The 16,740-nt window shown below is 40.0% G+C and overlaps 1 protein-coding gene across 2 annotated transcripts in view; it reads right to left on the bottom strand.

Annotated features, from left to right (window-relative positions):
- The window catches only part of LOC126297793 (terminal uridylyltransferase 7-like), a 181,570-nt gene that overhangs the window by 11,698 nt on the left and 153,132 nt on the right, over window positions 1-16,740 (bottom strand). For both annotated transcript variants that reach the window (XM_049988998.1, XM_049988999.1), the window contains exons 14-16: window positions 13,407-13,553; window positions 6,202-6,279; window positions 3,904-4,129 (exon numbers count right to left, since the gene is read on the bottom strand). In XM_049988998.1, the coding sequence (XP_049844955.1) occupies window positions 3,904-4,129; window positions 6,202-6,279; window positions 13,407-13,553 (451 nt within the window). The remainder of the gene's footprint in view (window positions 1-3,903; window positions 4,130-6,201; window positions 6,280-13,406; window positions 13,554-16,740) is intronic.

Consider the following 16,740-nt stretch of genomic DNA (forward strand, 5'->3'; position numbering starts at 1 on the left):
TACAGAAATCAATTTTATTCTTTGAGAGGAAAAAAGTGTGAGACTCAGTCTTGTACAGGCTATGAATGTGTTTGTTGCTGCCTGGAATTCCATAACAACAGACTGTGTTTAACTGTTTCACAAAATGTGAGATTCTAGCAAATTTTTGTGATGATGATGTGCTAGCTTCAACACCCGACATTAACAAAAGTTAAATGCTTATGAAGGAGCTGGCACTGACAATGAGGAGGGGGAGGGGGAGGGGGAGGTGGAGGTGGAGGGTGAGGAGGAGGAGGAGGAGGAGGAGGAGGAGGAGGAGGAAAGGACGGTGTTATGTCAAGTGTCACTGCAAGTGTGCAAGGGGGTTGATACTGTCAGCTAGATGAATCAATTCTAATGGACATGAACCAGCTGGAGCAACAACTTCTTTCACCAAGATATGCTGGAGGGACAAAACAAACAATACTTCCTGAATTTTAAACAAGTAACAGATGTCTTCTGCGAAAAGTTTAGTAATTGTACATTTAATGCATTTAAATTTGTAGCACAAGATATTGGTAATTTTGTAAGTAAATCGCACTTATATCACCTAACCATGCTTGAATTTGATTCTGGATCACTCCCGAATTTAAGGAAAACCCCTTATTTAAGGCAAAAAGATTTGGGTCCCCAGAGATTAATTAAAAAGAGGGTTTTACTGTACATATGCTCTTAACTTCGTTAACAATTCTGCAGTGGGGCACCCTGTCAAACGTTTTCAGAAATCTAGTAATATGGAATTTAGCCTGTTGCCCTGCATCCATAATTCACATGATATCATGTGAGAAAAGACAAAGCAAAGTTTCACACAAGTGATGCTTTCTAAAGCCACACCGATTCATGGACAGAAGCTTTTTTGCCTCGAAGATATTAATTATATTTAAACTGGAAATGAGTTCCAGAATTTTGCAGCAAATCGATACTGATATTTAGTTTTGCAGGTTCAATTTTAAAATCTTTATACACAGGAGTCACTCACACTTTTTCCCAGTTGCTTTGGACTTTGCACTGGGCAACAGATTTGTGATTAATGCAAGCTAAGGGGCCAATGCCGCAGAGCACTCTTTGTAAAATCAAACTGGAATTCCATCCAGACCAGGCAACTTATTTTTTTTCAACTCTTTCAGTTGTTTCTCTACATCAGGAATGCCTATTATGATGTCCTCCATATGGGAATCTGTACAATAGTCAAACGACGGTATGTCTGTATGATTATTCTGCATAAACGACTTCTTTAAGCAAAAAAAAAAAAAAAAAAAAAAAAAAAAAAAAATCTAAAATTTCGGCTTTCTTTTTGCTATTTTCTGCTGCCCCACCAGACTGGCCAACAAATGAGTGGATGTAAGCCTTTGACCCACTTAGCAGTTTTACACATGACCACAATTTTCTAAAGTTCTAAAAAAGACCTTTTGCCAAGGTACGACTGTGAATGGTGGTTGTATGCCTCATACATCGATCTCTTTACAGACACCTGAATCTCTACTAGCTGTTGCCTGTCATCATTTAGGCATTCTCTTTTGAACTGAATGTGAATAAGCCTTTGCTTCATCATCATTTTCTTTGTTGTTAAACTACTGTGTGCCTTTACCGTCCTTAATCCACTTACACTGCAAAGACTTCTCCAGAGCACAATTTATATTCTGTTTAAACTTTGTCCATGATTCCTGTACATCTATCATACTGGAACTAAATGATATCAATTCAACGTCTAAGTGGGATACTAACAAATGTCTATCTGCTCTTTCTTACAGAAATTCTCTCATAGACTTCTTGATTGATTTATTAGCTTCAATAACCATAATTGCTATTACGACATATTGCTCACTAATCCCTGCCTCTATCTGATGGGACTGATAAGGTCAGATGTGTTTGTTTCTACAAGATCTAAAATACACTCCTGGAAATTGAAGTAAGAACACCGTGAATTCATTGTCCCAGGAAGGGGAAACTTTATTGACACATTCCTGGGGTCAGATACATCACATGATCACACTGACAGAACCACAGGCACATAGACACAGGCAACAGAGCATGCACAATGTCGGCACTAGTACAGTGTATATCCACCTTTCGCAGCAATGCAGGCTGCTATTCTCCCATGGAGACGATCGTAGAGATGCTGGATGTAGTCCTGTGGAACGGCTTGCCATGCCATTTCCACCTGACGCCTCAGTTGGACCAGTGTTCGTGCTGGACGTGCAGACCGCGTGAGACGACGCTTCATCCAGTCCCAAACATGCTCAATGGGGGACAGATCCAGAGATCTTGCTGGCCAGGGTAGTTGACTTACACCTTCTAGAGCACGTTGGGTGGCACGGGATACATGCTGACATGCATTGTCCTGTTGGAACAGCAAGTTCCCTTGCCGGTCTAGGAATGGTAGAACGATGGGTTCGATGACGGTTTGGATGTACCGTGCACTATTCAGTGTCCCCTCGACGATCACCACGTCTCCATTCGTCCCTCCCTTCACGCCTGTCGCGACACCACTGGAGGCGGGCAGCACAATGTTGGGGCGTGAGCGGAAGACGGCCTAACGGTGTGCGGGACCGTAGCCCAGCTTCATGGAGACGGTTGCGAATGGTCCTCGCCGATACCCCAGGAGCAACAGCGACCCTAATTTGCTGGGAAGTAGCGGTGCGGTCCCCTACGGCACTGCGTAGGATCCTACGGTCTTGGCGTGTATCCGTGCGTCGCTGCGGTCCGGTCCCAGGTCGACGGGCACGTGCACCTTCCGCCGACCACTGGCGACAACATCGATGTACTGTGGAGACCTCATGCCCCACGTGTTGAGCAATTCAGCGGTACGTCCACCTGGCCTCCCGCATGCCCACTATACGCCCTCGCTCAAAGTCCGTCAACTGCACATACGGTTCACGTCCACGCTGTTGCGGCATGCTACCAGTGTTAAAGACTGCGATGGAGCTCCGTATGCCACGGCAAACTGGCTGACACTGACGGCGGCGGTGCACAAATGCTGCGCAGCTAGCGCCATTCGACGGCCAACGCCGCGGTTCCTGGTGTGTCCGCTGTGCCGTGCGTGTGATCATTGCTTGTACAGCCCTCTCGCAGTGTCCGGAGCAAGTATGGTGGGTCTGACACACCGGTGTCAATATGTTCTTTTTTCCATTTCCAGGAGTGTAGTTGCTCAAGACATTACATTCAAGGTAGCCAACAGAGCACTCAACTATACTCTATTCAGCTCTGTAATCATTGTGGGTTCCTTAAGCAGTTCAAGTTATATACGGTAAGAGGTCCAATGATTAAACTACTAATTGCGATATATGGACACAATACTTGAAATTTCTGAAGTACTTATCAATTGGCATGACTTAAGCTAATTCCAGAATACATAAACATCAAGATATCATTTACAACTGCATAATTTTTCACTATTTGTTCAACACTTTCCATAAATCATCTCATCTGCTTCAGCAAAATTTATACTTTACAGTAGATTGCTATAGTTATTGTTTAACTGTTTTGTTTTTGTACATCACCTAGCATGTTTTAGATGAAATTTTTTATTTCTGTTTATTTAATCACAGAAAACATTGTTTCAATAAATGATATGAAATGTGCCTGACTCTGCATTTCACAAACCTTCCAGTTACTGTTTGCATGTATGTATCTGATATAAGAGAACACCAACTATAGATATGTCTCACAATGACCCAATTCTGCTCTTGCTTTACAGCCTGTTTATACTCTCAGCAGGAACTGGACAATTAGGAACAATTACTTGGGCCTATAATATAATTTTCATTGGAATAATGATGTACCAAAATGTATCGCAAGTAACTTTGTGGGCTATCCCACATTTTTATCTCAACAGAGCCAAGGAGGAACTTTTTTTTAAGTACTAAAATATTATAGGTTACTTACTCTTTTTGGATAATCCTGAAGCCAAATTGTGGTTCAAATCAAAGGGATCTTCAATGGCCATGCATTTGGTGGTCCACATCTTTGTGAATCTTAGCAAAGGCTCTTTCTGCCTAACTGATACAACATGACTCTTGAAATCAAATTTTTCTGCATAAAAATTCAAAAGCTCGCACCACAGACTACCAACTGAAGTTTTATTTTTGCCAATGTTCGGCCATACAGCTTGCTAAAGAACAATAAAATATACATCAAAAGAAGTATTAAATCATTATATATACCTATTAGAGAGCATGCGAATTATAATGACATGTATCACTAAAGATTTCCTGTCTGTATGTTTGCCCAAGTTTCCATAGTGGAACAAATGCAGGATGATAATTACGGTGGAACTTCGATTTTATGTTATCCAATTTTACATTTTTTGTCATTCTAAATCACAAATTCATAGCTCCTGTGAAAACCTCATAAGATCAATGCCAAGAATTCCCCAATTTTACGTTTTGTCCTAGTAAGGGTTACCACGCGATTCTACTTTCTTACTCAATACCTCACTTGACTGTGTCCTGTTTTCTTCCTATTGACAACTGATGCGACTCAATGGGTTATAAGTGGCACAAAAGATAGATGGTTCACAATGCAGGTGGTGATGGCATTAGAGGAATATTTAGGCCATTGCAGAGAGGGGAGACACGGGAGAGGAAATTCTGATGTAATCCACAATGAGCGTTGCCAACACAACTTGCAATTTTTAGCTTCACCACGCAATTATGATACAACTACTGCAAGGGTGCAGCAGAAATGGAAAAACGGGACAGTCTACGCTAAGTGTTCCAGACCGAGCCAATATGTTATGAAAGGGCCCAGCCGCCATCTTTTCTTGTGCCACTTATAACTCAGTCTCACCTTCTTCCATGTATTTCTGATATCCTGTGTTCAGCAACAACACTGATTGCCAGCCTTTTAAATTGAAACACAGAGTCTTAAAGAATGTGCTCCCTCAGAATCAAGGAAATGTCTGCTATTTCCAGCTAGTGAGCTCTTATTAGCTGGTGATTTGTTACATCACATAACATCCAGCGCAGCAACCACACCACACTAACATACATAAAATGGGCTCCTCTGCTGCATGTGTAGAGAGGGGAGTGGCCCTTCAATGACTGGAGTGCAGATAGGAGTGAAAGCATTTTGTGAAGTGCTGAAAATATACTTTTCATGCAGATCATGTGCTGTGGCAGAGATATCACACAGAAAAAGAACATGGGTTCTGCAACAGCAGATTCTAAAGACTTCCATGTTCAAATTTGACGTGATACATTTGCAACAAATACATATACTACTCACGTATATACTTTGCACTACACACTGTAGATCGTGAATATTGGCAGCAGTGACAGAAGGCATGAAGCAAAACTGTAGTACCTAAGCTTTCTTTCAAATTTACATTTTATGCAGTGAACAGAAATTCACTGCGCCGATTTCTAGTAAGTTTGTAATGCCAACTGGGGAAGTAAAGTCATTTTTTAAAGTATTTGTTTTTCTCATCGAGCCTAAAATAATACTTTGATGGTGTGGAGCATATGAAGTGCAGCTCTTAAGAAAGTGACAAAGTTTGTCTTTACGCAGATGTCCACAATTATGTTTATGGTTTGACCACTTAGCTACTGTTTAATTCAACGTATTCATCAATTTTTACTTTTTTCTGCTGAGCACAAAGGAACGCTCTATAAAATGCATGTGTTTTGATGTATAATTTGTAGTTGCAGCACATCAGAAAATAGCTCGATTACCTTATACGCAGATAACAATTTCAGTTTTTTGACATTTTCTACTTGCTGTTACACAACTGTAATTTTTCAAGAACTGATGAAATTCATTACCACAAGTTATTGTATTAACATTGTTATTACACTTTTAATTTCCTTCACTTATACAGATTTTATACGGTGTACTGGAGAGGATTGCTATTTTTAATCATACATGCCACTTCCGTATGTTATTGCTGGTACTGTGAGGTTTTTACCATTTTCCTCAATTTTGTATTTTTTACGTCTGGACCACACAAAATGTAAAACAGGGCTTACACTGTTAAATGCATTACCTATAAAAATCAACACGTTACAAAGAAATGACAATTTGCTTATTTGGCTGTAAACTAATAGGACACAACATCTGCAATGAAAACTTCACGTTGGCTAGGTGTTACTTGTATAAAATCCTGTAACAAATCTGGAATTTGCAACAATATATTATTTTGTATACAAGTCCTATAATGAAATGATGAATCAGGTTTATACCTACCAAGTTATCGATGTCATCGTAGAAGTAAACATTCCACCCTTCGACAAGTTTCTCTGGCTTGTTTCTTCCTTCTGGGAGCTAACACAAGAATGTAGGAACATTACTAAATATAAAAATTAAATACCAAACTCAGAAGTCAAATAATAAAATACTGTAAACCACTACAGAAGTCACTGACCAATAAATGCAAGAATCAATTTGGACAAGAAATGAACACACCCAAAAAAAATTATATCTAGCTTTGACAAAATTAACCTATTTAGTTGGTAAGCAATGGCAGAGTGGGAAAACCAATTAGTTGTACTAGCAGTAGTTCAGTTTAAAACACAGGGTGTTCAGGAACTCCCCTTACAGACTTCTAGGAATTTTAAAGGGGAGTGAGTACGTAATATTTTGAACAGGGACCCGTGTCCAGAAACATACAGTTTCCATTTTATGGCAGTTTCAATTCAGGTGTTTAATGTTTCCATGTCAGCTGCGGCAAACAGGAACGTCTTAAGGGTTGCTTGTCCTGGTATTCAACAGGATAGACAGGGTGACGTGTACTACGTCAGATGATCACCTGATTTCACTTAACGTCTGCCTTGCTGCAAGACCTATTCAATGCTTGTGTGTCTTCGATACAGCAAACAAGGTTTGGTAAATATTTTCGGAATACACAAATATGCTCCTTGTGTATGGTGAAGCAGGCAGTAATGGAAGAGCTGCTAGTTGGCTGTATCATCAACATTTCCCACAACATAGCATGCAATCGCACAAACTTTCTGCCCAAGTTACACAGTGGCTCCAAGAAACAGGTATCTGCACCATTAGGAGGCAGGACTGTGGCAGTCCACGGCAATGCCGCATGCCCAAATTTGAAGATGATGTGCTGCATCATGTTGAAGGTAACTTGTTCTATTCAGGGATGAATGTAAGTTCACTAGAGACTGTGTTCTGAATTTGCAAAATAGCCATGTCTGGGCAGACGAAAACCATATCTGCACACACAAATCTTAGCATGAGAATAGGAGATCGGTGGAAATCTGGCAAACTTGTTCTATGTCAGTTGTTTGATCAGTCTGGGTCTAGTGATTCTCGTATGTGTACGCACAGTGAACTTTAAAATGGTAGATAGACGTCAGTGCTCAAGTGAGTTCATTGGGGAACTTATTGGAACGTACAGGAGTCACATATTTGTGGAAAATTATGAACAAGAAATACAGCGATCGAGATCAGGCATCAGTTACTTATAACTCTTTTATACAGAAATCATGAAGTTCGATCCTATAGAAAGGGGGGGGGGGGGGGGGCAGCAAATCATCATCACAGACTGTTTATTTACTGGAAAGAGCTAAGTGAAGGAACGAAATCTATTCCATCTGGTGCTAGGGACAACGAAATCCATAAGCCGAGTCATAATTTGACAGCCTCAGCTTTCTGAGCGATCCCAATGAACATGTACAACACAAAAATCAGTTTAAGGTTTATCTTGTAGATATCCCCTATTGCTTGTCTTTTGCAGCTCTATTCACTTCTCTGCAAGAAAAATTCGGGGGAATGGCTGCAGATATGCTACTGATAGAAACCATTTCACCAAACTGAGGTAGCACTAGCATGTAGAAAACTAAAATAAAATTCTCAGTTCTGCTTCTTTAGCACTTAGAAATCTCTCTCATTGGGCTAACTGCAGTATCACGCACTGCCAATCTGTAGCTGTTTCTGAGACACAACCCGATCAGCCTGCTTGACCAGCACTACCACAGAGCTGGCAAAAGGACGTTACAGCAGAGTCGAGTCTAGTCCGTCTGTGTAGTAGAATAACTGTCGTTCAGCCTCTGCCATTATTGTGGATATCAATTCAGCCTAACTCAAGTATTCACTTTGGATTGTGCTCTGGTCTTGCCATTATTCAAGCTACGTAAAAGAAAATAATTAAAACACTACACGTACATTTCATTATTTTGTTCTCTGTCTTACAGCCCATCATTTTCCATGCATCCATCGTCAGGATGACCGAACACCAATCTGCAAATGGGATTGCTAGCATACTTTCACTCAGTACTATCCTATGCTATGGGAGCATCACACACACACACACACACACACACACACACACACACACACACACACACACAAAACCTTACTTATTACAAAGAAGGGTGCAATCAAAACATTATGTAAAGCTGGTAATGAAAGATCTTGCAGCTGTACCTTCGGGGACAGAGATTCTTACACTTGTTTTATCTCCTAAAATAATATGTGGTTCATAACAACAGTGAATTGGAGCTGAGATATAGAATTTGCAATCACAGTACTAGAAGTAGAACTCAAAATAGACTATGAATCCCTGTCTAGTGTTCAGAATGGAGTTTTATAGTCTGGTACGAAAGTCTGTACCAGGTTGTTGGTAGACTTCAGGCAGTCAATTCGAATGTCAGACTTGGAAACAAACTAAACTATAGCTCACTGGCAATACCTATAATTTTTGGAAATATACTGTTTCAAACACAGTCTGTAAAAATATTATCTGCAACATTTCAGAATTGATTTGTGGTACTTTATTTTTCTTCATGAAATCCTCCTTCAGGACAGTGTAAATAGCTTCAAGTATTGTGTATATTCCACTAAATGTTTGTTTCGAAATTACAGTAGAGAATTCTAGCTCCTTGTAGCTTTTTCTTCTTGTAAGAAATCTTAATCCTTTTACTGCTCTGGATGTGTGTAAATGTCCTCATTGACCGCTGCCCCCAGGTGTATTGGACATATATACGCATGCCGCTTGGTTTTTCCTGAACTGCGATGGATGTCTAAATACGTCCTGAGCCCCCAACTTCTTACTTTTGCAGAAAAGTTACTTCCACATCTCAGCAAACAGAAAAGTTTCAAGTATTTATCAGACAACATATGTGCCTCATTGTGTGGTATCATTTGCAGAAAACCTCGTTTCAATATCTTGAATCGTTTATGACACATGATGATTGTTATGACCACAATTTGTGATGCCCAACAATGGGAACAGGAGTGTCATGTGCAACTGTCCTTTGGGTATAAAACCCAATAATGCAAGAATAAAATGCGATATCTTTCTGCTCTCAGTTTAAAATAAAATTCTATGTCTTTTCTACATTTCATTTACTACTATCTTTTTACCTATTAGTTTTCGAAAAATCTGATGAAAGTATTTCCAGCTGGAACGCCATCTCTCAGCACAGGCACCAGCATTTGGCGAGCAGTACAGTCATAATGAAAGCAGCCTCAGAACAGAATGCAAAGAGCTCAACTGTATCAGCGAAAGGGTTAGTGTCAGCATCAGTCGCTCCTGTGGAGTACTTGCTCTCCTCATGCAAGTATTGTTCTGTATTATACGAGGGGTTACAAGTGTATAAAGGGAATTGTGTGTTTCCAATTGCAAATGCAATACTTATACCAATCACCAGGTTCGCCCTGCAACTTGTGACGTAAATTTTTGTGGCAATACTGCCTTAACTTAAGCTGGCACTACCTACACTACTTCGATCGGTCTTTCTGTTTCTCAAATTGCCAGTTAGCTATGCAGACATTTCACTGCATGTGGACCAGCCTTAAAACCTGTCTCCGACACAACAAGCAAATTAAGGGACATCACTGGATATGTCAAGATCAATTAGGCCCGCAGATGCGCAATAGTTATAGCACTGAGAGCAGGTGTGGCTGGCTTGCACCTCCTAGATGCAGTGCTGTATCTTGCAGCACTATTTTGGGCACAGTCCTCTAAGTCTGTAGTGGCAGAGCAGAGCATCAATGAATGACATGTTAAACTTCAAACAGAAATGTAGCATCATGCCACTGGGTCCTGGCAATGCCTAAAAAATGAGCAGAATGGACAGGCCACATGTGGAGTCTACATGTAGACAGTGTTCAGAGTGGCACCAGCAGATCATTACATCTCACTTCTTCAAATAAAGAATGAAGCAAATAACTGTATGAACTTTTCCACTTAAAATTATCATTTCTAACATCTTGCAGAAATCTGATCTTTTCTCCTGGGAAATTCAGAACTGATTTCAGGGCTAAACCCATTTTCAGATGTCATACGCTTGCCATATTCCTAAGTGTAATGGTATGCAAACATATCATTGCCAGCCCAGTTTCAACATTTGGGCATTGTGACTAGTTAATACAGCCATTTACCATTTCAAGGAAAATATCTTTTATTTGTCTGCAGCAGAGTGCAAGATGATCATGCTTTGAGTATGGAATAAGGTTGTGAAGCACGTAATTCACAAACTTTAATGCAACAATGATTACAAATTGAACAGCCACACTGAAATCAAAATTTCAACTAGGGTTTAGTGGGGAAAAAATCTTCCTATTCAGCATGTCTAAAACATTGCTGAAGTTAACAAATATACCACTGGTTTGAGGATTTTAACGCACTATATCGGAATTTTACTGTCAAACAGATGCAAACTGGACATGATTACACATCTGTTTTAACACTAGAAAGGCAAAAAGAGGTCAAAATGAACTTCGATACTTTTTCCATCAATGTTGTACACAAATTTTTACTTCATTCTATGAAATCATTACTTTGCCCATTTTTTCTCCTCTTTATGATAATGTATTACAAAATATATTTTCTTGGACATTTCATTGGGCCAATTTGACACTGCTGTAATTTCTCTTATGAATATATGTAAACAGACCAACAATGAAGATGTAACAATCAGAAATCATGCAAAATAGGTACTGCTCTTGTTGCATCTTGGCATATATATATATTCCAACATGCAAGTTTATATCATGTTCAGGTGCTTCTCATTAATGTGGAGTACCTGATGAAATACTATCTGAGAGAATTCCAATGTTGAATCAGGAATTGGCTTCACTAATGAAGATGAGAATTTTATACCAGAGATAATTGAAGAAGAACATATTATGAACAATCAGGAATTAGTGGAAGAGGGTTCAGATGCTGATCTCTGTCCATATTCACCACTGTGAGCCTAGTTGAATGTCTCCACAAAGATGGTCACTAGGGATGGAACCAAGTGGGAGGTTGTCAGTTTTTCACTTTCTAGAAGAAGACAGGATGTGAATGTTTTAACAGAGATATTATTTTTGACAAACCAATGCTATATTTCATGAAGAAATACACAGAACCAAAGGCTCATAACATACTAATAAACAACGACCGGAACATGTCACTTGAGGAACTGTAAAAATTGATAGCCACCATTTGTGCGTGGAGTGCCATTTATACAAAGTTATGTCTGCAGATGGTCTTTTGTCGCACTGTTGGGGGTCCTACTATCATCAAGCACATTATGACAAGGGACTTACTTCAATACCTCAGAAAAGCTGATATACATAGAGAGAAGCAACCACTCAGCCCGTACGTTGTTCTGCACCTCACAGAGCCATTTCTAATTCAAGGAAGAAATGTGACAATAGACGACTACTTCATTTCTCTTTACCTTGCTAAGAAGCTCAAAGGAAAGAAAACTTCATTAGTTTGTACAATGAACAAGATCCATGGTGAAATCCTTGATGTGGATTGGACACGGTGGCAATAAACAAATGGGTCTCCTACAAAAATAGTAATGAACAAGAAAATGGAAAGGATGAAGTTCATACTCCAGCTGGTGAATGAACTTTAGGGAATGAAAGAACAGAAGGAAGAACAGACAAAAGAAGATGATACGGGACGAAACCCACATAGAAAACTGAAGGAGAGCCAAATCAGTACCTGCGAAAGCAAAGAGACAGTTGACAACTGGCTGAAGTGCCACAAAACTGTGTGCAGAAAATGTGCACATAAAACATAAATCACCTATCATAAGTGCATCAGTCAGATTCCAATGACATGAAGAAAAAGTAAAACAATACCATGTGTAAGAACACCTTTGAGTAATTTATTTTACGGACTATAAGATGCACATTTTCTTCAAAAAATTGCCTCCAAAATTTAGGTGAATTTTATACTCAAAATTAATATAAAAATGTCCACTGCTTGATTTAAAATTCCCTTTAGTCTTAAAAATGGCCATATATTCGATGATGTGGGGAATATGTGTATCTGGCAACACTGGATTCAACTGACAACAAAAATGCCCCGATGCAACAAACATCAGTTGCAGGGATTCACAAGCTTGCTGACACTGTCTCCCTCCTGCCCCGCATTACAAATACAGAACACTGTCTAGCCTATCATGTGTCTCTGCAGGCTATAGTGCCAGTGAACTTCAACTGAAAGTGATTTGTGTTATTGGTAACAGTAAAATATTTATGTTAGTAGATAGTTTGGTAATGGAAAAAAATAAAAGGTATTCAAGATGGTGTGAGCTATAAATTGAAAGTACCTAATAGCATGAGCAGAAGAAAATGGAAACAGAGACTAAATATGCAAATATAGGAGTGAATGCAAAATGGTCAAAACTAGAAGATGATTTTTAGGGATTTTTAAAAGGTCACTTCAGTTTTATAAACAAAGAATTTTTTTAAAGTATGACTTTGCAATCTAATAATAAAAATAGCACAACTGTTATTTCTTAAAAAAATTGTTTCAAAATTAATGCAAGTCTTATTGTCCGTAGTGTCTTTTGGTCCATAAAACACAGTATAGTATGGACTATATACATTAAGCATGTCTAGAAGGTTCTGCAAATACTTAATACAATGAAGTCTACAGTTTAAGAAACTGGACACCGTGAGCAACAATAAGGTATTAAGATATTTTGTTGTTGCTCAAGTAAGTATCTACTGCACTAATTATCATGTTAAATAATTGTTGTTGTAACTTACAACAAGGTAGTGACTGACCAAAACTACTACAAAGCAATTTTATGGAGGTCAAAATAACCCCTTTCTGCTGTTTTAGGAATGTCAGAAACACCACTGTTCTGGAGTTAAGAAACCTATTAGCAGACAGTATTACACATGTGAGGTCCTGATACTTGCTGCTGTTCTGTATGTTGTATTTCCAAACTAAGACATTAGAAGAAAGACAATAGGACACTAAGAAGCAGACATTTCTACCATGTTCATTGTAGTACTACACTATAATCTTAGCCTGCACACTGCCTTCCTCAATTACTTCAACTGCTCCCGCAACCACGGACAATCCCTCCACCATCGACTTCAAATTACATACTCTAAAAATTATATGAGAGAGAGAGAGAGAGAGAGAGAGAGAGAGAGAGAGAGAGAGAGAGAGAGAGAGAGAGAGAGAATTGCTATCTTACCTCCTGCAAAACTGGCAGCACAGGTGGTTCACACTGTTGTAGAAAATATATCACCAGCAAAATATATGCATATGATGACAGGCTACCTCGAGAAGCATCACATATATTGCACAATTTGGCAAAACGTTTCATAACATATCCCAGAATCTGGAAAACAAAATTTTTTGCATTACCACTACTGCATAAAAACATCACACAAGGCTACAATGATGCTACTGAAATATCATCCCTCAGCCACTATAAGGACTGTAGGGTCACTTATGCTGCCCATCTACTGCTGACTCATAGTCAGGCACATGATATGTTTTTTTATCTGCATAGGCATGACAATTCTGTGGACCATCACTGTTGGTGCAAAATATTACTATATTAATGCGCCTACTAACCCGTGGAGCCTAGCCTGGGAAGAGGTGACAAAATTCTATGTGCAAGTCAGTATCTGGGGGGTATAGTGCTGGAACACCGGATAGAGACAGGCACAGGACAAACAACGCGACCAGTGCAAGGAATATGACAAACTAAGTGCACAGAAAATGCAGCATGGCATGAGATGAAGGCCATGTCTGATATAGTTGATGTCTGCACAAGAACTGGCCTATTGCTGCTGGTAATTTAAAGTCTGGATCAACGGTTCTGCTAATGCAATGCCTCCCGCACACCCTCTGTGGCAGCGTACTGCACTATTCTGATGTGATACTCATCTCAGCTCAGCTGCCTCCATTTCAATATCCACAGGCATGGATTGTATTATTCAATGTCACTAACTTGATAACAGAAGAAAATACATGCAGTAGGCTTCTATTTAACAGTACTTTTCCTACAGCAGGCTGATCCAGATTGAGTGCCCTTATGCACGTACATGCAGAGAAGGGTTGGTGGACAGCTCATTGTGGACAGTTCGGACAGCTGGCCTACGGGATTGCAGACATGACTGAGTGTGGGTGGGGGGACACCACCAAAGAATTATCCAAATTGTATGGAAATCCGTAGATGTGTTGTACATGTACAGACAAATAAATTATTACAATTACATAAAATTTGGATGATTTACTCAAGAAAAAGAGCTTGACAAATTGAACAATTTGGTTGGTTATTTGGGGAAGGAGACCAGGCAGCGAGGTCATCGGTCTCATCGAATTAGGGAAGGACGGGGAAGGAAGTCGGCCGTGCCCTTTGAAATGAACCATCCCAGCATTTGCCTGGAGCGATTTAGGGAAATCACGGAAAACCTAAATCAGTATGGCCGGACGCAGGATTGAACCGCTGTCCTCCCGAATGCGAGTCCAGTGTCTAACCACTGTGCCACCTCGCTCGGTAATTAAGCAAGTCAATAATGTGTGGGTCCACCACTGGCCCTTATGCAAGCAGTTACTCAGCTTGCCATTGATTGATAAAGTTGTTGTCCTCATGAGGGATATTGTGCCAAATTCTGTCTAAATGGCATGTTAGATAGTCAAAATCCCAAGCCATTCCGAGGAACCTGCCAATGATGCTCCAAACATTATCAGCTGAGGACAGATCTAACAACCTTGCTGGCCACAGTAAGCATGAAAACAAGTAACAGAAACTCTTGCCATGTGCGGGCGGGTATTATCTTCCTGAAATGTACAACCAAAGGGATCCTGCTATGACAGCATCACTCCTTATTGTTGGGCCGTACAGCGAGCAACAGTCAGGTTGGTATCCCACACTGTCTGGGGTATTTTTAGACAGTTGCTCATTGGTCCTCAACATTTTCTTAAGAGTGCATTTTAGCAGTCTCTTTCAAGATGCCTCTCTCCAACACAATATGGTGAGTAGCCATCTATTTTTCCCTTATTGTTATTTAACAACTTTCTTACACAGCAATCCATTCAGTCTGCGTAAACAGCTAACTAACTATGAGGAATATTCACGAAATTAAATTCTTGACTGAGTGAACATATGGGCGTAAGTGCCTGAATACTAACATCCATTAAAAATTGGACAATATCATTAACCACTTAGGAAAATAGCCCATACAACAGTCACAGCTTCCCCCTTTGATTTTAAGTCCATTTACAACACACTGTACAGGCATTAATACTTGATAAACTGGTGTGTGTAGCCAAGTTACTATCATATATAATTGACAATGGATAAAGTTACATAACAAATGAAACAAGGACTATCACCACAAAACAGATTTGTAATATCACCTTGAAAAATGTGCAAGACCCCAAATTAAGTGCAAAATAAAGAATAAAATTCATCACAAAGTTCTTAATTTTTCAGTGCCCAAGAAGTATTTTTGAACTGGCAAAATATTTAACATTGTACACATTGAATAAATAGGCAACTCATCTTGTAACAGCAGCTATAGTTTCAATACGGACGAGAGCTGGAAAATTGTAGGTATCAATGTGGGGCAAATTAGCAGTCCAATAGCAGAGGCAAGTGGACTACACTGTGGGCAATCAAATTCCACACAAGTTTAACTTGTGAAGTATGAAATGAATTTGGAGGTGAATTTGGTCTTAAAGTTTCGATTGCAATTAACTAGAGTGCATAGTCTGCATGTATCCCAGAATGAATTTTCACTCTGCAGTGGTGTGTGTGCGCTGATTTCAGGGACACTTAGTTTTCTTAAGGTGTATGGTTACTGCTAGAAGGAAGGAAAGCAGGTTTCTGGAATCTATTAGGTGCTGAAAACAAAACTATAGCTCCCACGAGTAGTGGGGAGAAGGCAAGAAGATGATGTGGTGGTGGTGGTGGCAGGTCCAATGCAGCTGAGGCTGCCAGATCCACCTTAATCCTTGGTTTTCTCTCGTTGTATTTATGTATGTATGTATGTATGTATGTATGTATGTATGTATTAAACCGCAGATATAGAAACAATGGGGAGGCTTTGTTCTGCTGTAGCCCTCAGTGGTTCACAACCCCACAACAGGCCACAGACACTGAGTGAGGTGGCTCAGTGGTTCGCACACTGGGCTCACATTCGGGAGGATGACTGTTCAATCCCGTGTCTGGCCATCCTGATTGAGGTTTTCTGTGATTTCCCTAAATCGCTCCAGGCAAATGCCGGGACGGTTCCTGTGGTGTCACCGCCAGACATCACACTTGCTAGGTGGTAGCCTAGTATACGTCGGACCAGCGTGTAGCCTCTATCAGTGATTGCAGACCGAGCGCCACCACACGGCAGGTCTAGTCTCTCGAGTCTCCCTAGCACTCGCCACAGTTGTACAGCCGACTTTGCTAGCGATGGTTCACCATCTACATATGCTCTCATTTGCAGAGAGAACAGTTTAGCATAGCCTTCAGCTATGTCATTTGCTACTACCTAGCAAGGCGCCATACTCAGTTACTATAATTA

Source organism: Schistocerca gregaria, chromosome X (assembly GCF_023897955.1).
Source record: "Schistocerca gregaria isolate iqSchGreg1 chromosome X, iqSchGreg1.2, whole genome shotgun sequence".
Classification (NCBI taxonomy): Eukaryota; Metazoa; Arthropoda; class Insecta; order Orthoptera; family Acrididae; genus Schistocerca; species Schistocerca gregaria.